Source organism: Puntigrus tetrazona, chromosome 4 (genome assembly GCF_018831695.1).
Source record: "Puntigrus tetrazona isolate hp1 chromosome 4, ASM1883169v1, whole genome shotgun sequence".
Classification (NCBI taxonomy): Eukaryota; Metazoa; Chordata; class Actinopteri; order Cypriniformes; family Cyprinidae; genus Puntigrus; species Puntigrus tetrazona.
Window position 1 is genome coordinate 4,861,326 of NC_056702.1, and position 27,421 is coordinate 4,888,746.

The 27,421-nt window shown below is 37.6% G+C and overlaps 2 protein-coding genes across 3 annotated transcripts; both read left to right on the plus strand.

Moving 5' to 3' along the window:
- Positions 1 to 2: 2 nt before the first annotated feature.
- Positions 3 to 5,857, plus strand: parp12b (poly (ADP-ribose) polymerase family, member 12b). Its single transcript, XM_043236548.1, has 8 exons — positions 3 to 470; positions 1,183 to 1,318; positions 2,462 to 2,717; positions 2,797 to 2,889; positions 2,980 to 3,106; positions 4,863 to 5,031; positions 5,117 to 5,237; positions 5,329 to 5,857. Exons 1-8 carry the CDS (start codon positions 142 to 144, stop codon positions 5,427 to 5,429), a joined length of 1,332 nt encoding a protein of 443 aa, XP_043092483.1. The 5' UTR covers positions 3 to 141; the 3' UTR covers positions 5,430 to 5,857.
- An 839-nt stretch (positions 5,858 to 6,696) lies between these two features.
- Positions 6,697 to 27,288, plus strand: si:dkeyp-27e10.3 (UPF0606 protein KIAA1549). Of its 2 annotated transcripts, none has more exons than XM_043237910.1 (22): positions 6,697 to 7,142; positions 8,329 to 8,555; positions 14,153 to 15,478; positions 16,143 to 16,231; positions 16,313 to 16,487; positions 16,638 to 16,768; positions 16,864 to 17,050; positions 17,128 to 17,187; positions 17,582 to 17,736; positions 17,818 to 17,995; positions 18,995 to 19,179; positions 19,334 to 19,539; positions 19,897 to 20,024; positions 20,294 to 20,308; positions 20,387 to 20,613; positions 21,303 to 21,532; positions 22,017 to 22,158; positions 22,228 to 22,581; positions 22,663 to 22,715; positions 22,931 to 23,058; positions 23,136 to 23,290; positions 23,385 to 27,288. In XM_043237910.1, the coding sequence occupies exons 2-22, from the start codon at positions 8,432 to 8,434 to the stop codon at positions 23,613 to 23,615; spliced, it is 4,479 nt and encodes a 1,492-aa protein (XP_043093845.1). In that variant the 5' UTR covers positions 6,697 to 7,142; positions 8,329 to 8,431; the 3' UTR covers positions 23,616 to 27,288. The 2 variants fall into 2 exon arrangements, with proteins under 2 accessions (XP_043093845.1, XP_043093846.1); XM_043237911.1 differs by having other exon boundaries at positions 20,465 to 20,613.
- Positions 27,289 to 27,421: the final 133 nt, after the last annotated feature.

The window sequence follows — 27,421 nt, forward strand, 5'->3', positions numbered from 1 at the left end:
GATCTGTCACTGGGAACTTGGCATTGACTCATACGGCGTTTACAGTTTCCGCTTTCATTTCTGAAGAAACGCAGAATAGAAACTGCGGTAAAAACAACGCGCTAGACAGCAGCCTAGAAGCGCTCCTAGATCTGTGCAGACATGTCGGGCTACTCTAGGATCATACATTATGCGACCAGCCTGTTGTGCAGCAATAAAGGCTCCATGGAAATATCTCAGCTGCACCAGAAGGTCCTCCAGCGCTTCGACATCTCCGAAGATGATTTCTGGTACATCGTTAAGAAGTGCGCCCGCTTCGCAGTGGTCCAGAGCAAACCCAGAGCTGAGGATGGGGAGCCTGACTGCGTCGTCGTCGCCAAAACATCTCTGAGGCTCTGCAAGAAATATTCCAAGAATGAATGTTACGAGTGCCAGGATTTACATCTGTGCAAATATTACGTTTACGGGAACTGCAGATATGGAAAAGGAAGGTAAGGCTGGGAGAACATCTGGATATTTAGTGTAATGGATGCCCGTTATTAATAATTCATTAAATAAATATGCTTATAAATTGCAGCATCTATTAGATTCTATTAGAAATTCTTAACTTTTTCATTCACGTTTATCTAAAAATGTAAAAAAAAAAACCATTTTGTTTATTTTATATATATATATATATATATATATATATATATATATATATATATATATATATATATATATATATATATATTGCTGTTTTGAACGTATCTACTACTTTTTATTATGGCTATTTTCAATTATTTTTTAGATTAATAATTATAAATTATTGTGATAATAAACAGATTGGCCAGTATTTTTTAACAAATATTATATATTTTTATTATGTAAAAAAATATGAATTAACATGAATTAATAGTATTTATTCATATGAATTCAGTTTCATTTAATGTTGATCCTTACACCCAGCAATGATATTCAATGTTCTAACAATTTAATAATAATAATAATAATAATAATAATAATATTCATATGTTTTAAATGTGATGGTGAAGTCTAATGATTTATTATTGTGTCAAAAAGCATAAAATATATATATATATTTTTTTCACATTTTAGCATTAAGACAATCAGTATCCATCATATAAATGCAACATCAGTCAACCTCTTGCACAAATGAGTACATGGAAATTATGAAAACTATGATGTGTTTGCGTTTGTCAGGAAAGAGTGTAAATTCTCCCATGATATCCAGTCACAGCATAACTATCCCCTGCTGCGGGAGTGTACTCTTCATGAGCTCAACGAGGACGATCTCTTCCTGCTTCTGCTCCAGAACGACCCTGCCCTACTGCCAGAGGTGAGGAAATGTACAAAAAACAAAACAGGAAGGCTGAAATAACTCTATTTTGGACTCCATTCTCATGAGAGAATTTCTCCCCGAAGCCTAAATTGTGCTATGACTGGGATATTTCTGCATTCCAGGTACCTCTCCTGCTGTTTGAAACACCCTCCTTCGTTTCTTTCGCTGCGCGCTCAGTTACGAGAAGTTTTCAGAGTAGATCCGAGCTCACGTAACCGCTCAGACATTTGTTCTGGCATGCTCGAATCGGCGACACAGATTCAGATACAAGGAAGTAATTGAATATTTGAGTATGTAATTAGTTCTTCAGAACGCAAAAAGGAGCTTGTTGTCTGCGTTATATCCTGGATAAGGTGCAATCTGATCAGTGCCATCAGTCAAACGCCTCTAATCTTAAAAAACAAAAGCAAGACAGCAAGATAAAGTCATCTAAGTGAAGTTCTGCTTCCTCGGCGCTCCGGTCAGTATGTTAATGTTGAGGGGAGGATAAAAAAACAAGTGGTGAATTGAGAAGAATTGTGGTCCGCGTTAAGGATGAAGAGTTCCAGATGGTTCTAAGATCTCCAGGTGTCCTAAGTGTGTTTCTTCAGTTTGGTTTGGACACAAAAAAAAAAAAAAAAACTAAACAAAACAAAAAACAAAAAAAAGAAAAGAAAAAAGGAGAATGTCCTGTAAACAGGTAAAGTTGCGCTGTGATGCACTGGTTTATTCTAGAAGTTTCAGTGTACTTTGTAAGGCATTTAATTTGTTTACTTTAATTATTAATAAATGCATGTGTGCTTTGGGATACTGTAATTTGCATATACTCTACCGATCAAGTTTGGTATCGTTATTTAAAATAAATATTGTGTATTTGTGAATGAATATATTTTCAGCTTAAATATATTTTAAAATGTAATTTATTACCGCGATTAAAAAAAAGCTGAATTTTCTGCATTATTATGTCACATTTTTATGTTTTTTAGGATTCTTTGATAAATAGTGATTGTGTTGAATATGCATTAATAACACTAATAATAAGAAATGTTTTCTGAAGGATCAAGCGACACTGTAACGTGATGACCTCTTTCAAAAACGTTTAAAAATCAACCGTAATTTGACTGCTAGTGTAAGTCTTCACCTCATGCTGTGTGTACACAGGTGTGTGCTCACTATAATAAAGGCACAGGGTTTTTTGGGGCCTGTACCTTTATGGAGCGCTGCACTAAGGTGCACATTTGTCAGCACTTTGTGCAAGACGGCTGCCTGTTCGGGCCCAAATGCAAACGGCTGCACAGCATCGACGAGCACAGCCGCAGGATGCTGGAGGAGCGGGGTCTCGGGGGAGACATCATCCATGACCTGCCCTTCATCTACCAGAACGTTTATCGCTTCAACTCGCAAACCATAAGCAGCGGTAAGGGCACTTCCATTCCTTTACACACATTCAATACACAGTGATCCATATTATGTGTACATATTCGTATGCATTTCAGAACTGATCTCTGACCAAGGTGTCAGTCCCGCCGCTCAGATGGAGAAGGATGAAATCTGTCTCCACTTCATAAGAGGGAAATGCAAGTTTCACGGTTGGTGTCCGTTTCATCCGAGTTGATCTGGTTTTCTTTAAGCCGTTCACGTCAGATTGAAGTTGTAACGGTTTTGTTTTATTGCTTCAGATGAGTGCGTTCTTGTCCACTTTAATCTTCCGTACAAATGGGAGGTTAATGATGGGAAAGGCTGGAGGGATTTGAGAAACATGGAGGAAATAGAGAAAGCGTACTGTGACCCAAAGAATGAACACAGGTCAGTTCACATGCACGTGCACTTTTGTGCTGTTAAATAATAATCACAATTAATTGCGTACAAAATAAAAGTTTTTGTTTACATAAAACAGGTGCATTGTGTATATTTATTATACACTGTGTGCACAATTATTAGGCAAGTGATTTAATGCGTATCAGGTGATGTTTATTTGTGTAACGAGGGGTGGGTGTGGCCTAAGGAGAATAAAACCGGTTTATCAAGGTGTGCATAATTATTAGGCAGATTCTCCTCCTCAGGAAAAACGGACTACAAAAGTTGTAAAAAAGTCTTTCTCAGAGATGCAGCACTCTGATATATCACTGCAGATATTGGGGCGTGATCACAGAAATGCTTTGCAGCAAACAGTCAACAGGGTCGCAAGAAATGTGTCGAGAAGAAAAGACGCAAATTAACCACCAAAGATTTGAGAAGAATCAAACATGAAGCTACCAGGAACCCTTTATCTTCCAGTGCTGCCATGTTCCACAACTGCAGCCTACCTGGAGTGTCAAGAATTACGAAGTGTTCCTTTCTCAGAGACGTGGCCGTGGTAAGAAAGGCTGAAACCCAGCAACCTCTGAACAAGACACACAAGTTTTTCAAAGGTTTTGTGGACTGATGAGATGAGAGTGGCTCTTGACAGACTGGATGGATGGGGCCCGTGGTTGGTTCAGTAACGGACACAGAGCTCCACTTCCACTCAGGCGCCAGCTGGTGTGGGCAGGTATTATTAAAGATGAGCTAGTTGCACCTTTTCCTGTTTAAAATCAACTCTCAGACCTACTGGCAATTTTAGAAGGTGCTTTCTTCAAGCAGTGGTAAAGGAAAAAGACTGCATCTTTCAAGAAGACGTAGATTTTTAGGCTATCTGCAAATTTTGAGTGTGTTTATTTTTCTCACTTTTAACAGGTAAAATAAACAAGTGAGATGGGAAAAATCTTTGTTTTTCATTTAGTTGCATAATAATTCTGCACACCAACAGTTGCCTAATAATGGTGTACATTAAGAACTTGACTTTTAGTACTTAAATGTTCAGGTTTGAGGACTTGTTAACATTTTGGATTGACCAAGAGCACTGTAGTTGTACAATAACAAAATAAATCCTCAAAAATACAACGTGCCTAAGAATTGTGCACACAGTGTATAAACACATACAGCATATATTTTAAAATATTTAGATGTATATGTTAATATTCATATAATTTATATAATATATAAATATATTTGATATATGCAACATTTTTCTTAAATATACATGCATGTATATTTATATATGCATAATAAATGTATACAGTACACGTAAATATTATGTAAGGAAAAACAATAAAATAAAATATTATTTAAGGGCTTTCTATTGACAAAATATAAGAAACTAACATTTTTAACTAAATGTATGTTGCATTAGCCATGATAAGTAATTAATTTTATTTTCTATTATTCCCTATTCTAACCTTTCCAGTGTGAGTTTAATACCACTGAGATACTATTAGTATTTATTTCTTATTTAATATAAGTTAAATATGTAGTAATTTTATGTTTCTCATTTTTAATAATTATTTGTTTTTATTAGTATTATTGTTAGTTATTTTAGTACATCAAGGAAAACTAGATGAAAATGAGGAATGTTGCTTTGCCACCTATCTAGAATAAAATGTATATTTTAACATATTTCAGATAAAGCTTATTTAAAGTCACGAACGTTCATATTATGGTTTTAGTTGACTGTAATGGTGCCGATTGCTTCTCTTGAATCCAGTCCAGGCTCGAGACCGGTGGATTTTGGCTCCATGACTAGGAACCATGACCCTGTGCGCCGACTCTCAACGGTCTCGTCCATCTCTAAACCCGCCCACTACATCCTGACTACAGAATGGATTTGGTACTACAAAGGAGATCACGAGAACTGGATAGAGTACGGTCAGAAGGTGAGACTGGATTGCAGAAATTCTCTCATTTGAGAGGAACTCAAGGTCAGGTTGTGGTTTTGTTTCAAAATCTCTCTTTCTTTAGGACGACAAGCAGCGTGTGACGTCTGTAACGTCCCGAGATCTGGAGAAAGCATTCGAGGAGGACAGCAACGCGGAAGTTACTGTCATTAAAGGAAACAGGCATTACTATGTCAGTTTCCAAGGTACTACATGTATAACGGCATTCCCACGCCTTTAAATATATTTTTTTATATTATTATTATTATTAAGTATTTGGCTGTCCTGTTTTTACAGATATGTATCAGAGAAACCCCAAACACAACACAAAGAGGAGGGTGCGCAGAAGACCACGCTTTGTGTCTATCAATGAGGTGGAGGCTAAAGCTGCCCAGTGACCTCCCCCCATGCTCAAACACACACTGATCATGTACTGACTGACGTTCACACTATGATTTAACACTCAATTTGGTTTCAGTTTCGATTCATAAGTTGACAACACATAAATTAAATGCAAATTGCTTTGTTAATTTTAAGAAATTATAAAATACTTCATTATTTTGATTTGTCTTTGCCAAAAAAAAATTATGTGGCTACATTTTTTTTTTTTTTTTTTTTGTGCTTGTGATTTTATTATAGCTTAAATAACCGTTAATACAAGACTTTGCTTCAAACGGACACATTTAGCATAACTTTTCCACTATCTTTTGATGCCTGGATACACTGAATGTGGTACCTTCGTGAGGTGATGTAGATCAACTCATGAGGTATAAACTTGCACTTTTTCCATATCATGTATTCATCAATAAACACTCTTTTTTTTTTCCTATTTAGTCATTTTTCTGAATACAATTTTCAATCAGCAGCACCAAGGATTTAATCTAGGAATAGATCAGCAATTGTTTATTAATCAAGAATATGTTCTTTGATAAGTGTTAAGGGATGTGCCTGAGAAAATATATCATAATTATTTTATTTTGCCTAATCCACCTAACACATCTCACCAGTCTCAAATGGCCAAAAAAGTATGTACCTATATTATTTTTTTATTATTACATCACATATAAAAAAATAACCGTGCTGTTAGTGGAGTAAAACCATGATTATTACACGCTATAATAGAACCATGGTTAATTTTCGTAAGGGATGCTTGATTATCATGGATAAAATATAGTTAATTTTAGTAAGGAACATTCTGTAAATATGTTACTTTGTCAAATGTGCGTTTTCAAACGGTTTCAGTAACAAAAATAGTTACAAAAAAAGTTACGAATAAAAATCGCTTTCGCCTGAATAACCATAACAACAGCTCAATCGCCAACGATACGTCGACAAAAGCTAATTTTTTTTTTTTTAAGTTAGCATAGACCTGGCACCAATATACGACGATAAAACGCGTTAGTGTTCTGTTTAAAACGTTTAAAATGGTTGACGGTTAACTAGAGGCGCCAAAAGAACATCAACGGAAAACCACTAACTGTTTGACTTTTTTTTAACTAAATATAAATAAATCAAATAGTAACAGTGCGTGATATACGCCGTAAGTACTTTGCGCTTTTTTATAAGGCCATATAAAATTTAAATAAGATGAGGCGTGTGAGGGTTACTAAAGGATCCTGCTGATAGCCAATGACAGCGTCTCCATTATTCTTTACGTTTCTTATGAATAAATCCGAGGGGCGGGTCTTTGCCGAGCGCCGCAGATATCGATAAGGCGTATTTCTCCTCTGTGGAGTGTTTTATGCCGAGGACACACGCTACCGACGTTATCTTTCGCAAGCGTATTTATTTGAGCGGCGCAAATTGTCCAGCGCGTTTGGAGGGGATGGGATCTTGGGAAATGGGCCGCGCATGGGAACAGCGAGAACCGCTTCTTAACAATTAGATCTACACCGGATACCGGGAAATGTACCACGCACGAGCAGCGAGCTGGATACTGCCTGCACGAGGAGCCGCCAGCCTACATATATAATATGTTTCGTCTGATTTGATCGCTTGCGCCGATAGCATCGATATTCTCTATGTGTGGCCGTTCTGTCATCATGATATCGGGTGTGTGAAGGGGCGCGCGCGTGAGCCGCATCCGCGCGAGGTGCATCTCAACATGACAGGTAACGAAAACGACTCCCGATGAACGGTGCCATTCGCCTTCTGCATCCTTGTCGATGCCCTTTTGAAAATAAATATATGTGCATGTGTCACATGATCTGGGTTTGAGGAGATCCTGCCGGTATGCGCGTCTGAAGATGCCGTTTTTCCATCTTTGACCCAGTGCATGCGCTTAGTCTGTTCGTACACCCGCCCTTTTCCATCCGTGCCGCTTTATATCTGCTTCGGATCTAACGTTATAACAGTACCTGTCTGACGAGATGCGCGCGATATTAACCTCACGGGAGCGTTGGGCCGCGCGCACCGATCATCTGTCGTTATAACCTACATTCTCACAGTGTGGATAGGGACTTTATGGCGGTATAGGTTTGCACGGCATTGAAATGAATGAAAATATGCATGCTACAGATGATGCATGTGCGATAGATAGACGGATAGTGAAACTGTAAAATGACTGTAAAATGATTTTTCAGTTTTATTGAGTTTTAATTTTGTTGAATGTAGCAATTTTTGACTGAAAATTGTTTCATTACCATATTTTAAGTATAGATATATATATAACAATAGAAATTGACATACTGTAGACATACTGTAAAAATGCTTGTTGAGTTTTGGTCACATTTACTAGCAATTTCCACCATTTTTCAGGAAATGGATAGACATAGATTTAATTTATCAAATTTAGCAATTTCTGATTGAAAACTATTTACTGTTTTCAGGATAGACAGATAGATATACAGATAAAATGCAAATGTAATTGAAAAAAGTAATTAATTTGACACTGACATTAAAAATATAACATTTTGAAACCTTTGAGTGCAGACTTTGGGATCTGAACAACTGGACACCATTTGAGACATTTTTTAAATCTGAAAAATTTGAAAAAATTATGACAATAATGTCTGGAGAAGGACAGTCTTCAGGCATTTGCTTTCGATTCTTCTTGTTTGTAGGAAGACTGCAAAAAATAAAATAAAGAGTATATACAACATATTACCCAAGATATTATATACACAGTATTGATATATGGCAGTAATGGAACCTAAACACACACACACACATATATATATATATATATATATATATATATACATATATACATACATAGATAGGATGATAATGACGCCTACATAAAGCTATGAAATGTTGAATTGATCTTAACAGATTATGTGTTTCTTATTCTCACAGCAACATATAGAAAAGGAAGGATATCAAGTGGGAAGACCTGTGGCTATCCAGGGGACATTTTATCAGGGTCAGATGGCCTGTCTTGAATAAGAAACGTGCAAAAATGGAGAGCTCCAGTTCAAGGATGGTCCTGAGGAGCTCGCGGCGTCTGCTCGGATGTTGCACGCTTCTGCTCGCCGCTGTGATGTTGGTGGGCTTCATGGCAACGTCTGGCACACCCGTTGCAGGTATCCCATCACAGAATGCGCTAAAAGCCCAAATTTAGACTGGTCGTTTTGTTTTTGAAATACTTCCGTCACATTTCCCTTAGTTTCCGCGGACCTGCTGTGAGTCAGTGTCATAAAAAAGCGAGTCTTTTGCATCACAGTGGATTTGAACGTCAGAGGAACAGGGGGCGTATATACGAATGATTCTCTCTTTGTGTGAATGACGCGTGTCGCAGTTAGCGGTGAAGAATGAATGGGACTCACAGTGAATTGTACCGAGATGTGCGTGAGACAGATTCTGCATTGAAGAAAGCACGTATCTACCCGCAGAGTGAATTCTTAAAATGGAATTACCTTGAAGTGACACGCTGACTGTAAAGATTAGAAATGGTCGGCTTTGTTGTTGCCTGGCACCCATGAAGGACCTTTAACATCAGTAGAACTTTGTATTGCATAAAAGGTTAAAAAACTCTTTAAATCAGTCGTTTCCATAATGACATATACACACACATACATGTATATATATATGTATATATATATATATATATATATATATATATTTATATTTTGTGTGTGTGTGTATAGATAAAATAAACCAAAATATAAGCTTAATTCAAAGAAAAGCATATAGTAGTATGTAATCTCTAATTATAAAATAAATACAAAAATATATTACGGTGCGTATTGCAACTGGACTATAAAATAAAAAAATAAAACTTGATAATTGTAATAATGCAATATGACAATAGGGTTATTTAATTAGGCTATAATGTTATTAAATTAAACAATTGCAGCCTTTGATTTAATTATTGCAAGCTAATAATCACGGCCCATTTATGTATTTTGATTCATTTTAATATATTTAATTTTTTCCATTTTTAGACACATATTATTTAACAATTAAATAAATATATTACATTATCTTATAATAAAAAATATAATATATATGTATATATATATATATATAATAAAAAATTTTATTTACATTTTGCTTTTTATTATCTTACAAACCCCCATTTAGGAAAATGTTCTTTATAAAAAGGAAAAATGCTTCCTCACTGAAAGGTTCTAAGAACCCAAAATGGTTCTTCAAAGACAGAAAATTCTCTTTGGGAAGCTATATTTTAAGGTAGTCGCTCAGTAACTGGAGACAGCAGGCTGATTACCGTGAGCGTGTTTACGCTGGTTACACATCACTGGAAGACGCACGCATACACACACACACACACACACACGCTCATCCCAGACAGATGGATGAGCGTCTCAACGCTTTTTGAAAGGGAAGATGCAACGTTCAAACGCACACCCACTTCATCAGATACACACACACACACACACTTATGCGGTCGGAAAGGATAGAGGTTCATTAGGAGTCACACACCCCGACGAGCCCACAGCTGTGATGGAAATGTGTCCTATGGTGCAACAAGCCCCCCATTAAAGCCATTGATCTTGTGTTGAGGAGTGGTGTTCCTCTCACACACACAATCTTTCTCTTTCTGTGGCTCTGCGGTATCTGATGGTCGGCATTGATGACTGGATTTAGGAACATCAAAGCTAAGTGGACTTGGGTCTGTAATAATGCACCGCTATTCATAGACGCAGTCTCTCCTCTGTTTTCTCCTTTATGCCTGGGAATCTGTGTCAGTGGAATCGGCGTACATGTGTACGTGCCCGCGTGAGCTCATTCTGTCGGTGTGAGAAATGCCTGTGTGCTCTCTCCGCTGCGTCTGTAGCATACTGATGAAGCGGTCGGCGTGTGACATGCTCCTGCAACACACACACACACGTATCACGCAGCATCACCATGGAAACACCTCGCCTGACCACGCCACAGAGCCATTCATAGGACTAGCGCGGGTGTGTGTGTGTGTGTGTGTGACAGGGTCTCACTTTCCCCCTGTGTGAAGTTGTGTTCTCCGTCGGGATGCTCTGACAGTTAACTGAGTCTGAAGTTAATTACTGAAGTTATTTCGTATGTCGTTCCCCAGAGGCCTTCGTCTCGAGGTTTAACACACATACATTAGAGCCTTCATAGATGGCATAATGTACATGACAAGATTTAAAGGGGACGATTTAGCCAAACAAAAATTTAAATATTCATTATTTCCTCACCCTTGTGTCGTAGGACTTGTTTTCTTATACGTAAGAAAATATTTGTCTATTTTTGTCCATATAATGAAATTCAATATAGACAAATTTCTTCAAAATATGTTAAAATATCATGTTATGTTATATGATTATGATATTTTCTTTCTCTTTTTTTAACTAAGTGTAGATTTGTACTGTAGGGAAGTTCAAAAAGTTTGCATATTTGCTTACAAATGATGTTGAAAATAAGAAACATAATGACATATAAATACATCTAAACAGTGTTATTTAGTGTCATTTATTAGTATTTTCTTTTAGTTTTTCAAATGTAGTTTCAGTTAATGAAGCTAAAACATATGTAAATGAGAAACAAATAAAACAAGTTCAAATTTTAAAATATTTAATTTCAGTCCTTTTATTTTTTAATTGTTTTAGTTTTGATTATAATAATTTTACTGTTGTAGCTTCAGGGAAGATTTATGTCGTTACACAATATTTCATTGAACAAAGAAGAAAAAAAATTACCCTTGTAATTTTCGGAAATAATGTGAAGAAATAATGTGTCGTTTTGAGTTTTGAACTTCTGGTAAAACATTAGATATTTAGGATACATGTACATAAACATAGCCTCTCTGTTAGTCGTTAGAGTAGTGGGTTGTTTGACAACTACTTTATTATCATCACCCATCCCTAGATTGGAAAAGTCACATTCAAAAAGCTACATTAGATTTATTAATATGCTAGTTTCTTTTTGGGTTTGAGGGTCTTGTCAGTCTCATCGTTCAGTTATGAGTTATTATCCAGATACTTGATGAAACAGCATTGTAACAAGTAGCCTGTTGTTTTATGGTCCAGAGATTATAGACTTCAGCCGGTGTATCTTTGGAATGAACCATTTCACTTTTTAGCATACAATGTTTCATAAATACTGCTGAGATTGAAATTAATTGGGCCATCGAGCATCCCAATTGTGATCTTACAGGAAACACACGCTGTACTGTATTTGATATCTATTGATTGGCACAGAAATATAAATTTTATTCGAGCATTTAATGTCATTGTGATTCACTAAACAGATGGATTGCTATTTTTGAAAAGTGTTTTTTAACAAGATGAACAACTTGATTTGTGGCCTGAGGAAACATGACAGGGCATGTTTGTGTCTAGCGCTGTCTGGTACCATGAAATCTGAATCAGTGCGACCTCGTTTTATAGTGATGGAGGACGTCTGTCTATGAAGTAAAGTACTGTACAGTTATGTCGACTTCCTCTTTCTCTTTGTCCTCAGCGAGTATGACACACTGGCCTACTAATGTCGCTCAGCTGCGCTGTACTCCTCTGCTCTCCCACAGTGTGCCGTTCAATCAGCCTCATTACCCACAAACCCTCTGTTCTACCCTCAACGGCCCACAATGCCGATGAATCACAGCCACATTAATAAAAGGGCAGCTCTCATAGCCAGCTTCAGTACCATATGGCTCGTTGAAATAAAAAACTGTCATTTTGAGAGTCAACAGTGTCACATGTACTGTTATTGTAAGACTTATGATATGAGTTTTAGTTTAGCTGTTATATCTTTCCATGCAAAACCATAATAGGGTCAGTTTTTTTATGAATAGAGCCATTTGTGTCTGAAAATGGAAATGATTGTTTCGTGCACTTTCAAGAATTAGATCCGCAACCTCCATAGACACTGACCACCAGAGGGCGGCGTGTGTGCTAATATTCAAATTATGTTTTTTTATAAATCATCAGCTCCGATACGTGGTTACTGTATATTTATTGTTACCAGGATTAAGGATTAGTTCGCTTTAAAATTAAAATTTCCTCACCCCCGTGTCATTCAAGATGTCTATGTATTTCTTTCTTCAGTCAAAAAGAAATTAATGTTTTTTCATGAAAACATTCCAGGATTTAGTTCACTTCAATGGTTGAAGGTCACCAGTTGAAGGTTAAAATTACAGCTTCAGTGCAGCTTCAAAGGGCTATAAATAATACCAGACGATGCATAAGGGGCCTATCTACACTGTAAAAAATTACCATGATTAAAAAAAAAAACTGTGAAAATGCTACAGTAAAAACCTGTTAAATAATTAACGGCAAATTTCTGTACAATTTACAGTGAAAAACTGTAAACTGACATCCCAAAATTCCATGCATTGCATTTACATTTTTCTTTAAAATCACTGTTTATTCTTCGTTTTTTTCAGTTATGTTTATTAGCAATGTTACATCTGATATTGTTAAATTAATGTTTATTGCATATTTCAGTTTAATGAGTCTCACCATTTTAAAATAGTCCAGAAAATCATTTTTATAAAGTATTTGTGTTTACAAAGAATATACATTTTTCTTTTTTTTTTAAATGGCCGATGGTTTCGCTAGATAAGACCCTTATTTATCACCTGGTATCGTTTATAGCCCTTTGAAGCTGCACTGAATCTATAATTTTGACCTTCAAATGTTTGGAGTCCAGGTGCACTGAATCCTGGAATGTTTTATAAAAATCCTTACTTTCTTTTTGACTGAAGAAAGAAATACATAAATATATTAGATGACATGGAGTGAGTAAATTATCAGCAAATTTTAATTTGAAAGTGAACTAATCCTTTAGTATTGTTATATACTATTACAGTATTTATTTATATTTAAAGTTAGCTTTTATTTTTAGACTTTCAGTTTTATTTTTAATTTTAGTTAGTTTTGATGTAATGGCTTTTGGCTATTTTTTGTAGTTTTATATATCTTTAATTATTTACTGTTTTAGTTTAAACTTATTTTAAACTTCTTTATTGAAGAAGTCAGTTGCCAAGGTCATTTTCCATCTAATATTTATATTTTATTTATTTCAGCTGTAATTCAATTATTAAAACAGTTTTTTAAATTAAAAATAATAACAGTTTGTTATTAATATATTTTGTATAATATATTCAACGTTATTAACCTTCAACTTATACAGTAAGTCTGGGATTTACATAGTATAATATAAAATCATATAATTTCATATATTAAGCTTCTTGAGGCCAATATCACATTATTTGCTTAAATAAGATTAAATATTCTAAAGGTGTTTTTTTATCCATATATTTATAATAATAAAAATACTTATTATGGTAGTCATATAGTTTAAGCATATTAAAATAAATATTTGAATTTCATTATACAATTTGTTTGTTTTATTCTATTCTTTTTTTATTTTTACATTATACTAAATAGAGATTTTGCTCAGGGAACCTATTGACAATATGTAGATTCATATTGACTGATTTAGATAAATTTTGGGCTGATTTAGATAAACTTTAGATCAAAAGTTTAATGCTTATCCACATGACTAGTTCCCATAGAGATGTTAAAAATGTCTGTGTCTCTGGTACAGTCTGGGCTTTCTCCTGTGTGTTATGAAAGACTTGGATAAGGTGTATTTACAATCTGTCCTTCTGCTGTTTGCAAATATTGAATTTCTTGTGGTTTGGTGACTTGCCATCCTGCAGCACACTCAAGCTTTTCTTTTTTTTCCCTTTCCTAAGTGGAGCTCCCATCCAACATGTCCAGAAGGAGCCTCAATCAGCTTCCAGCAAGAACACGTTCACCTCCTGCCTTATCTTTATCATCATCATCATCATCATCATCTCCTCATCGATCTGAAAGAACCAGGCGTCCAGCTCATATGCCTCCAGGTGCCAAACATCCTTCATCCCCTGGACGCCATGACAGTGCCTCCCGCATAGATCCCACCCCGTCCCTTGGTTCTGAAGGGTCAGGTAACTTAGGCGATGGGGCCCAGGGCATCCATCTGCTGTTACGGCCCCCAGACCTTCTAACACCCAGCCAGATGCCTCCCCTCCATGACGAAAGACCGCCGACCCCTGCTCCCCCAACCCTGGTGCCACCCGAAGACCAGTATCCCGTCCATTCCGCAGAGGTGGACTGGGGCTCCGGAGACTACCTTGAAACTCTTACTTTCATGGGATCGGAAGGGGAGGAGTTTTCTCTCGTCACAGCACTTCCTACGCATGGATATGATCCGTATGATACGGATGATGACGCCACGGTCAGCTACAACACAGCTTTCCCCTCCCGGCCCGTCCTGCCCCTCTCATCCAGAGACCTCCTGCCCAGCGTGACGGTAAAATATGGGACTAACTTAAGGACGGCCCATCCTACTGATCCCCGCCTCCCATTGGCTCCTGACTCTGCCCATGCAAGTGATACGGACGAGGATTTGGATTTCGATTGGGCAGAGCTTTTTCCTATTGAGCCGACTGAAATGCTGCTTCCCGATATGAACAGTTTGGAATACTACAACACGTTGCAAGCCAAAGAGAACGCTAGCATTGTGAGGAATAGGACGCACCCTCATATCACCCCTACGCACACTGTGGGACCCACTCACACTCCCACTGCAACTTTGGGAAAAATCCCAGACAAAATTGACCGGGCAACTCCTCAGCCTATTCCATCAGTGACCCCAACTCCACCACAAAAACCTACAAAGCCTCTCATTCCATCAACCATCGAGACCCAACGACCTCCTGAAGGCCCAGATAAGGGTGTTTCTTCCATACCCACGTCCCATGTGGGCAAATCCCGACCCCCAGTGCCAACCGCCCTGCCTCCACCCGGCACCTCAGAGGCTCCAGTAATACAAGCTGTTACCCTGAAGCCCCCTGCTACCAAACCTCGCTTGACCACCATCAAAACCACCACCAGAACTACAACTACAACTACAACCACGACTACCATGAGCGCCACCAAAAGCCCACCGCCTACAACCCCCAGAATTCCTCTGTCCATCGCCCCCCGACAGTATGTCTGCAATATCACCAAACCAGACATGTATCTAGTCAGAGTGGGTAAGTGTACAGTTTACATCTTATTTTAGTAACATTTTGATTATTATTTTTCCGTTTGTGAAGGGGTTTCCAACAAACAACAAACTCTTAACGTAATAACGTTGCCATGACGTTGTCTTTTATGGCAAAGAATAACTAAAGACATTAAGTACAGTAAAATTTAGATTTTGGCTACAGGAAGATGAGGCAGTGTGAACATGACATTTATTTTTTATAAAATTCTAAATCCAACAGCCAACTTGTTTGTGGCGTTTGTCTGTGCAGTGTGAATTGGCCTTAAAGGAATAGTCCACCCAAAAATGAAAATTGCGCCATAAACTACTCTGCCCCAAGCCATCCTAGGTTTATATGTCGCAGTACTTACAGATATATCTGATTTATGCCGCTATCCACCCGCATTACCAAGCTTGAAAGAGCCAGGATACATTTTTTTTTGTCTGAAAGAAGAAAGTCATATACATCTAGGATTTTTCAGTTTTGGATGAACTATTCTTTTAAATTCTAAAATTCTAATTTCTTTAGGAAGTAAAAATCAATTTTGTTCATTGAAATGTACTTTTACATTGTTAATTATTTACTTACTTTTTACAGTTAAAATTTTTTATAATACATTTTAATTAATTTGTTTATCATTTCTTACAACCTTCTCGTCTGACTCTTGCAGGCATGCCCAGTGGGTCATCGGTGGCGTTTGCCAAAGCTCATGTGCGGGAGATCCTTCGACGAGAGTTCAACCGTTCAGTGGAGCTCCAGGTTAGTGTGTCCGATCACTACATGTCTCACACATCTGTTTATTTCTACCATCACTAATGTCTATCTGTGCTATCCATGCAGGTACTCAAAGCCCCTCCCAATTTCATCTTCCGGGCAGTTTCCGGTCCACTGGTGTACACTGCCATCTCTGTCATTAATGCTCTCCGCCAATCAGTGCATAGCACTTCCTCTTCTTCCATTCTGTCTGTCACAACTATATATGCAGTGCCTGATTACAAACATCAGGTTCACACAGGTGAGAGAGGCACAGTATAATTGTAAATTAATATTATCAGCAATTATAAAATAAATCATTACATTAGATGTAAATACGCGATATCATATATAATGAATATTATATTTATATTTTAAGGATGATTGTGACATTAGATAATTTGCCTTGCAGTGCTGCAGTTTGTACCGAGTCATGTGGATGTGCGTCTGTGTAGCTTCAGCGAGCGCGTGGAGAAGGGGCTACTCATGGCATACGCGGAAGTACGCAAGCGCTCACAAGAAAATGGCAACTTCACAATTCATGTACGTAAATAAGCACAATTTTTGTCCACGAAAAGCTTGTTCACAATAATTCTGTGTATTACATAATTGATAATGCTGTATGAATGCTCGTCTAGATTGTGAATATCACCAGTAGCCTTCCTAAGGGTCAGCGGCAGCAGAAGGCGCCGGTGGACGTCACTTTTGCTGTGCGTGATTCTCAAGGCTTTTTAACGGGGTCGGATGTGAGCGGTCACATGAGGCAGCTCAGCGCTGTGGAGTTCAGCTTCTACCTTGGTTTTCCTACCCTGCAGATCGCTGAACGTGAGTCACAGCTCTTTGTGTCAGTGTCTCATAAACTTTATTCATTTGTAACTCTTTTTCTCATTCTTGTCTTCCAGCTTTTCATTATCCTGAGCTTAATGTGTCCCACCTTTTACGCACATCCTGGGTGAAAACAGGTATGTGAGTGCGTTAGGAATTCCAACAATAATATTTTTCGAAGTCCAGTCTGTCTGTGTGTATGTGTTTAATAAAAATTTTAATAATCAAGTAATAATAAAATAGATCTCACTTGGCTAAAAGAATTAGTAACATACATACCATACATTTTAAATATTAAAAAAGTAATATTGTTTTCTTACATGAGATAAATTATCTTAAAATTATATTATTAACTAGTATAATTCATTTATATCTATGATCTAATCTTATTCATCAATGAATCTTATTAATGTTACAGGCACATGTTTATTTTGCTTAGAGGCAGGTGGATTTATACTAGTCTGTGATTTAGTACTTTGTGCGTGTTTCTGATGCTACTTTCTTTTTTGTGGATTTGTGCGTTTGTTTTAGTGTTATTGGGTGTGTTGGACCAGCGTGTGAACGAGAGGACGTTCCAGGCCAAAATGGAGAGGCGATTAGCATTGCTGGTTGGAGAGGGACTTGGGATCGGGGTTAGCAGTCGACGATGGAGAAGAGCTACTAGTGTCGGCAACAACAGCGTACAGGTACATTCAAACACATTCGTGTACGCAGTTTGTTTGTCTTTCCCACACATCACATAAGCACCAACCCTTGGTGTGCCTCAGATCGTGCGAACGTCCCGTCTGGACGGCCCGGACTACCCCCTGGAGCTGGTGTATTTTGTGGAAGCGGGGTCAGGAGAGAGGCTGCCGGCTCAGGCCACTGCGGCCATGCTCAACAGATTGAACCTGCAGAGGGCCGCCATCGTTCTGGGCTACAGAGTACATGGGATTCTGGCCACACGTGAGTCAAAGTTGTGTCAGTTAAAGTCTGTGACATACTAAACCGACGTCAAAGTACAAGCAGCTACTGTGGTGTTGTCTTGCGCCACCTTTATCAGCCAAATATTTGCCCTATATAATTGCCAAATATAAATCTATATTCATTGTTTGACCTCAGCTAACAGCCGTCTGTCTTTAATAATTCTTATAATTGAATCATTTATAAATCGACTGTGGATCATTTTTTCCCCCCGGTGCTTGACATTCGCTTAACATTTTTTAAATGTTAAAAAAATTATGATAAATGTAGCTACTAGCTTCAGAGAACATTCAAAACTAATTGTTTCTTAAGATTTTTAAAATGATCAAATTGAATGTTTTCTTAACATTAGCACAACACTTTTTGAACATTCATAAGTAACCTTTTAAGAAATTAATGGTTAGTAAAACATTAAGAGTACATTTAAATGTAACATGGCCATAATTTTTGCATAATGATCAAATAAAATATTTCCATAACATTAACACAAAACCAAGAAAAATCTTATTTGTTAACTGAAAGTATATAAAAGTATATAAAATGCTTTACATTTTTAACATGAATCATGTAGATCAGTTGGTCTCCACTATCTTCATTGCAGACGTCTTTATAAAAAATATTCATGTATTGGAATGCTTAGGTAAGATGTAAATGTAAAAGTACAAGAGCTTTCCTTAAGCCTTTGTCGTTTACTTGCTCTGATAACTTTAGTCTTTTTTCTTGTGATGGTTAGCTAAGCTGATCAGAATAATCTCTGCCCAGCGGCAATTCAACATGCTTAATCACCCAAAAAGCCACAGACCGTTTCCGACTAGTGCCAGCGGTGCAAAACGCACTCCAAAAACTGGGTTTACAGACCCTCAACATCTATGACTTTGACTGACTTGATGTGTCACAGCCTTAAAAATGTACTTTTAAGACACTTCTTAATAAAGCAAATGTTAGATTTATTTATTTATTTATTTTTGACAAATATTTCAGCTGTGGAAAAGCTGCCCCTGCCGCCCTCTGAGACTCAGCCCAGTAACGTGTGGCTGATTGTAGGAGTTGTGGTCCCAGTTCTTGTGGTCATCCTCATCATTATCATTCTCTACTGGAAACTGTGTCGCTCTGAAAAGCTGGAGTTTCAGCCAGACGCCATGAGCACCATCCAGCAGAGACAGAAGGTTAGGATCACCGTGTGTGTGTGTGTGTGTGTTGCCCACTCATATACACTCCTGTGAAGTGAAGTGACAGTGTTCATTTTGGGGGCTGCATTGCAAGAGTCAATTTAGCATGTTGTGCCATACTTACTGTCCATTCATATGTTTGTTGTTTTAGTTGCAGCCTCCCAGTGTTAAAGGCTTTGATTTTGCTAAACTACACCTGGGGCAGCATAGTAAGGATGACATCATGGTAATCCAAGAACCCTCCCCTTTGCCGCCGCCTGTTAAAGAGGCCACGCCCTCAGAGGGCGGAGAATTGAACACTCCTAAATCAAAGAGCTCATCTACAAAAGCATCCCGTGCAGCACGGAGAAGAGGCAGGTAAGAACCTGCCTGGGATCATGTCCTTGGGACTGTATGTGTGAGCAAGTTCTGGTTCATTTCATATCAGTGTCATTTTAGTATTATTTACGTACTATTATAATTGAGTATATTTTATTTTTATGTCTTAAAATATAATATTACAATGAATTAAAATATTAAATACTGAATTATTTCCATTATATGAGTGCTTATTATTCCCATTAAGTAATTTTAAGCAACTTCAATTTTTTAGGTTGTTATTATGCAAGGCGGTAGTTTTCACCTTTATTTCAGCCTTTAGTTTTAGTTTCAGTTAACGATATAAACACCGGTTTGTATGATTTTTTTCACTCGCACAACTTTACATTTTTTCAGGTTGTCTCCATCTGATGGAGATTCATTAGGAAGTGAAGCATCCAGCGGTAGAGAATCAGCAGAGGAAAGCACCAGACCTGCTGTGACACCAAGTGACAGCAAACCCCAACATCGCAAGAGCAAGCATTGTATTATACAATAAAACACACTAATTATAGTATAATATAATATATTGTATTATATATTAATTTACCATATTATTTTACTATATATTAACTATTAATAATTAGAAGTATTATATAAAACTGCTTTATAATGATTTGTATTGTATTGCGATTTGTATTATTATTTTAATTAAAATTATTATTACTAAAATAGAAATAAATTATTCTTAAAATGACTGTTATTAAAATATTTGATCTCCTTCTCTCCTACTCTTATTCCATTGGTTCATCAGCAAAAAACAAACTTGGTAAGTGTCTTTAACCTGATGTTGCATTCATACATACTTTCAAATTCATGACCTTTGACATCTGGCCTTGATGTTCAGGTGCTCAACCTGGAAGTGGTGTGGATGAGCAGTTGTCCTCGTCGTCCATATTTGAACATGTGGACCGTCTTTCTCGAGGTTCGTCAGATGGAACGCGCAGAGTCTCCAATAAGATACAGCTCATCGCCATGCAGCCCATGCCAAGCCCTCCCTCACATCCACACAACCAGGCCCTGAGTCCCAACCTGACAGACAAGATGTCTGACGGAGCAAAGGTCAACAGTGAGGTTGGCAGACTCCTCTTTGTATACACAAACGCCTTTGTAAAAATGACAGACTCACACCTTAGACACACAGATGTGGCATTCACATGATGTTTAACCATTTAAAACATAATGTCCACTACTATGAAAGGTGTGAAAAAGCTTTTTCAACAATGTTACACATCCTTACCCATAATTCTATATCACTGTCTTTTTGTTTTTGTTGCGTTGCTACAGTTTTTTTACAGTATTTTCTGTAGCAATAGTGTTGCTCTATCAAAATACATCTTTTTGGGGAAGTATAGGAGAAAAATTGCTTTAAAATAACAATTGTAACTTCAGATTAAAGTTAATTCAAATAATTTATATAGAATTTTATAATAATTTAAGAATGTTATGCTGGTATTTTGGTATCTTCTTTTTTGGGGAGAGAAAAGATTTATGTTCATAATTATTAATCAATGAAATTGTGTTATTATATAAAATATATTTATTTTATTATATTTATTTATGAAAATGTTTACAATCTAAATAAATCATGATCATACTTGTATTCATTTAGCACATATTTCCTTTCCTTTTCCTTGTACTTCCTGGTTTAATAATTTATCAGACGGTTAACTTTCATGAAGTAGCATATTCCCGGAAGAAACTGGATATTCTGCAAAAATATGTAATCTACAAGAAAACATTCGTAACCCATTCTGATGCAGATCCAAGTGGCCTTGAGACATAAATCAGAGATCGAACACCATCGCAATAAGATCCGCCTGCGTGCCAAGAGAAAGGGCCACTACGAGTTCCCCTCCATGGAGGACATCATGGCAGCGTTCGGCGACAGCTCCGAACAGCAGCGAGTGTATCAACAAGCTCAGGAACAGATACACAAGATCTTGCATCCTGAAGAACACACATCGTCATCGTGCGGAGAGCCACGCAAAAGGTCAGGGCGATAAATCTCTCCCGTACCATCTGCAACACAAGAAACTCTAGATGGCGCGGTCCGATAGGTCTAACTCAATCCGACATCATTATCACATGGCACAGCTTGCTTGCTTGTAGCAGTTTGCAGTGTGCTTCAGAAACCCTCCACCTTCATAAACCTGCTACAAAGTGATTCCTGTGTGCTATATAGTGGCCATTCCATGAATGTTATATTGGCAGCAGCAATATTACTTGCTGTGTATGTATTTGGGATGTAACAATTACCCGGTTTGACGATAAATCATGATAAAATTCCCCACGGTTAGTATTATCGTTACATATTTTAATTATCATTGAAACCGTAGAGTAGCAGAGTAGTTTGGTTTTAAGTAAAAACAGGGCAGAAAACCTGGGGGTTTTAAAAGAATTATACAGATATGAACATTAAGCATTAAGAGTTTGCTATCCGGAAAAAATGAATGCAATTTGTTTGTGAATCGCAGTTCCAAAGGAAGACGCTCTCCCAGACATAGACAAAGACAGAATCTGAGTGGAAGCGGGAGTCTGAGAGACAAAGACCGCCTGATTACCGACGGAGATGCCACGTACAGGAAGTACCCCGGGGTCAACAATGTGGCTTATGTGGTAGGACACTCACATGCACATGCTTTCACTCAAGTAAAACACACAAACTCACCACTCCTCTTCTTGCAGTCCGATGCAGATCAGCTCCCAGATGCAGGAAGCCCTTCTCCTACCGATGAGGTGTTTTTAGACCCTGGATCGCCACCATCTTGCCCCGCCCCCGCCCCGCCCAGCTACGTCCCTCCTCAGCCAACCATAGAAGAAGCCCGGCAACAGATGCACTCCTTATTGGATGACGCGTTTGCATTGGTTTCACCTTCTTCCCAAGGAAGCCCTGCTCCTCTAACATTCACTGGTGTAACGGCGGTCACTGGGGTCGGAGGAATCAGCCCCGGTCAACCCTCCAGCCCGTCTCCACGTCCTTCACGCCAATGGGGTTCCTCTTCTTACCCAGCAGCCCCTGTGCACAGTCCTTTCTCTGCAGTGAGTGACAGTACACATTATAATGATGAAATTCAAATCCAAGTAATGTGTAATTTAATCTATTTACTCTCTGCTTTGTAGAGGTATGCCGAGTTAGGAATGTCTCCCACATCGGTTCAAGGTTTACTGCAGAGGTGAGGTGGATTCTGGGAGGTTTAGTAGTGGGAAAAGTCAGGAGGAAGTTAAACAGTGCATGTAAACATGAACCTGAAGCACAGCAAACTAATAACTGGATACAGTCTGGATACAGAAAAGCAAATATGCTGCCTTATCCCACTTTGTCTACACTTAAATATTAATCAGGTTGAGATATAATATTTACTCAGCAGATTGTTTGTGTAATTGACAGGCAGACACAGGGCTCTGGATATGTGGTGTCAGCAGAGATGCAGTCTGATCCTGGATACTCCAGCAGGGGGCAGTATGGAGATGAAATGCCATCATCTTCTCGGCCACGACCTGTAGGGGGCAGTACAGGTAACGGTTTTTATTGATATTTGAACACGTTGATTTAGTGCTATGATAATGGCTATGTTTTTTTTGTGTGTGTGTAGGTGCACAGTTGCATCAGCTGACACAAGTGGGCTTGTCAAGTCGGATTGGACTGTATCCTGGAGTTGGTCGTAGTGTATCAGGACCCTCAGGATCAAGCTGGACCCAGTACCGCTCAGATGAGGAGATTTCCAGACCAGGATCCAATCGAGAGGCTGTAAATAAAACATTCAAATAATTTCATTTAAGTTTGAGCTCCCTTTATTGTTGTTATTTATTCATTATTTCTCTCCCCTCTCTGTTTCTCACAGATACTGACATTCCCAGAATACTCTTCATCGCCAGTATTCCAGATGCCCAGGACGTCCCTGCAGGATCCCACAACACCCCAGGGTCACCTGGAAGCCTCGAGCGCAGGGTACATGGCCCCTGAGGAGCGTTCTCCACCTCCCCAATCCTCCGCCTCTCTCATCAAGGCTATCAGGGAAGAACTCCAGAGACTTTCTCAGAAACAGGCTGCTGTCGTCAGCTACCAGAGTTGAGAAAAACCATCCCAAAAACCCCAGCCCTGGTTAACTTCCCGATGTACCACATAAATAAACTCACAAATCCCAACACAGCTAAATGGTTGAGAAGCTGCTTTACACAAAATCAGAACCAAAATCTTCAAATTCAAGTACGGCTGGTCTGTTACATATGAAGAATTACTCGCAATCTTCCATGCTGGTATTGCAAAAACATCCACAATTTAAATTTCACTTAAATACTCTCTCCTATAATTCACACAGAAAACGACTCACCCTAAACATCATGTCAAGACTGTTTAGAAAAATAGACAAAGTTTCCCCATATTCAGACTCTCAATTTGCATGCTGAGAGCTGTGAACCTTCGAGACTTTGTACTGACTGTTGCTAATGTGAAAATCCCTCCCCTTCAGTTCCATGTCTTTAAAAGTGCTTCCTACAAATGGGTCATCTTCATGTCTCTGGACTTCCTCTGGTGCTAAACATCATTGCTGGGTTTCGCCACGACATCACAATTCAGCCCTGCCCAAAAACTCTGAAGTGGCATCCTTTCCTTTTCCTGTTCTCCAATGTATCCAAGTTGGCTTATCAAGTGGAAACGAGCTCTGTTCCGTGACCTAGTGAGCTGCTCGATGTGACATCTGTTACAAAAGGTAAGCCAACTTATGTTCGCTTACAAGTCACTTTAATTGGTTTTCACCACAAAGTTATAATTCACTAAAACTATATATTATTTTGTCCAACATTGGTGAGCTTTATGCATTAGAGTATCACATTTTCATCTAACATGTCAAACCATAAACCGAGCAAGAAAATGATTATAAATTAAAATTTTATTCAGTAATATTCCAGTAATATTAATATTTTACCCAACATTTGTGAGTATTATATGTTTTTATACTGATTTATTTATTTATTAAGCATATGCTGGTTAGTTTATTCTGGTTTAAGCTGCTCCTTTTGCTGGTTTATGCTGGTCTTTTGCTGGTTTAAGCTGGTCTTTTGCTGGTTTATGCTGGTTTAAGCTGCTCCTTTTGCTGCAAGGACCATCATAAAGCAGCTTAAACCAGTATCCCAGCTGGTTAAACATACCTAACCAACATATGCTGTTTTTTTCAAGAGGCTGAGTATTGCGCTATTAGCTTAGCAACATAATGTCAAACCCAGGAAAGGGCAAAAAAAGTTGATTATAAAGTAATATTTCATTCAATAACGTTCATTACATGTTTAAATAGTCTATACTAATTAGAGTATCACTCCATTAGCTTAGCCACATGCATATGTTAAACAATCGAGATCAATCGCGAAATCAAGTCCGTTTGTGTAGCTGCCTATATAAAGGGTTCAAAATGAGCCGCTTATTAGGTTCCATGACGCTGTCTTTGTAGACAGTGCCATAGCTCACTAGGTTTTGGAACAGAGCTAATATCTGTCACGGTCTTCAGGTCTTGCCTTACATTTGAGCTCTGGGTACTTCAGACTCTGCAGGGGAGGGAAGAAGAGTTTTTGTTGGGATCGTAAACAGTGAAGTGAGTATTTGAGTCAGCCCACATGTAGAGATGATCGACAGGCGGCCTCAGCATGGTTCCCATGCCGATAACATCATATTACTATGTCCAACCTGTCTGGAAAGGTATCAAAGCAAGCATTCATGATGCCCGTGTTTATTCGTTTAAGCTCTTTTTGCAAGTGGGTTTTGAACGTTGGCTGTCCAATCGGTTCTTTTTAAAGTATGGCTGAGGTAGTTTCTGTTTACAGATATTCATTTTGCACATTTTCTCATTTTTGCACATTCATATCATGATTATGATGGAAGTCAATCAGTTAAAGAGTTTATTGTGGAAAAGAGACGACTATACAGTAACTATATAAATATATAAAGAAAGATATAAGTGAGTTCATATACAAATATATATATTGCATATCGATGTATCAACTCATTGAGCACAATCTGATTATATGTTAGATTATATGTTAAGCATATTAAATTGTATTTATTTTTTATTGTTATGAAAGTATTACGTATTAAAGATGTGGGAAAAGTGTTGCTATGGGACTTTTAAAAAAAAGACCAAATCACTGTTGAGGCATATAGTTCATTTAGCTTCGTAATTTGGTAGGCATTTTTAATGTATTTTCATGTATTTGGTCATGTGGATTTGCACAGAGGTATTGTAACGATTCCTGTAAGGAAATGTGTTGAGATTGAAGGCCTTGATCAATATTCTGTTTTAATGCTCTAGATTTTTGTCTTTATTTTTTAGGTTAGGATTTGTTTTTTATTTCTCCCTTTTTTTCATACCGGGTTTCCACAACTGGAAATAACGTAAAAAAAAATGTTGTTTTCAAGCTTGAAAAATGCTCATTAAACGATCAAATAGAGTCCTACTAAATATTTCATTTAAAATAGATTTTTTCAAGTGCAATAAAATAGTTTTAAATATCCATATCAAATAATCACACTTCAGTCACTTGTGGAAACCCGTTTCTTTCGTTGTTGTTTTTCTTTCTCTCCTTGATGTTTCTCATTTCTCTTATCTTTAATTTTCCTTCCTTCGATCTTTCTGTTTTTCTGTCGATCATGTAGACTCCTGCCAGGCCTTAAATCAGGACGCATGTGAAGTGATGGATTATGCTTTATTTTTTTCCTTGTTTTTTGTGTGCTAATGTCTTGATGGGCATGCTAATAGTCTAAAAATATTGAAAAATACAAACAAGCTTGATAGAATTTAGCCTACATTGAAAGACTACTATTTAATGGTTCATGAGACTAAAAACCAATGGTCAAAGCACAGAGAAACCATCCTGATCATCATCATCATAAAAAAAAAGAAATTTTCAGTATTTTGTCATTTATAAACCTGAATAATATTTTTGAAAGTATTTGAAAATCAATATTTATGACTAAAATATATCATATAAAAAGAGTATTAATATGTAAACAGACATTTCTCCATATTTAAATAATCAGTATGTAGTCCACAGTTGACCAGTAAGAGGCAAACATCATTGGTAGACTCCCTTTCCTACTGTGCAAAGACCAACTGGGAATTTTTTTACATTTTCTTTCTTTTTTATGTTCAATTTTGCCAATTTCATGAATTGTGCATTCATAAAAGACAAGATTGAGAATAAGTTATATTTACAGTCATTTGATTAACATGGTGCTACTCAACATGTGTGTGTGTGTGTGTGTGTGTGTGTGTGTGTGTGTGTGTGTGTGTGTGTGTGTGTGTGCGTGCGTGTGTGTAGCTGTCTAATACCATCAAAACCTTACAGCACTGACCTGAACTCAAACACATTTATAGCAATTACAATGTACAAGTTCTGAGATTAACTGAATGCAACGTGTGTTTGTGTGTGTGTGTGTGTGTGTGTGTGTGTGTGTGCGCGCAATAGTATACCTCCCCTTGTCCCTATGTCGGTGCCATAGAGGATGTAATAGGAATGTAAACGAAATCTTACAGAAAGTTCATTTTTCATTTTATGTCAACTACCTGAAATCTAACAACACTGTCATCTTTTGATTGCACCATCTTTGTGATCCTATCGTTGAGGGATAAGAAAATTTCTCTCATTCTGTCTTTTTTCATTCTTTCTCTCTTGGTCTCTGCAAACTGCATCCCTGTATTTGATGTTTAATGTCTCTATATTGTTGTGTAAATTAAATAATAAACAATGTGCCGTCAATGGTGTCTCTTTTGTGTCAGTGCTGGTTAGATATCTATCTATGTCTCAGTCAACAGATCAATATTCAGATGTGGTTTAATAAAATTTCTTGTAGTCACATGGTTGCATATTTTAATATTTACATACCTAGGCT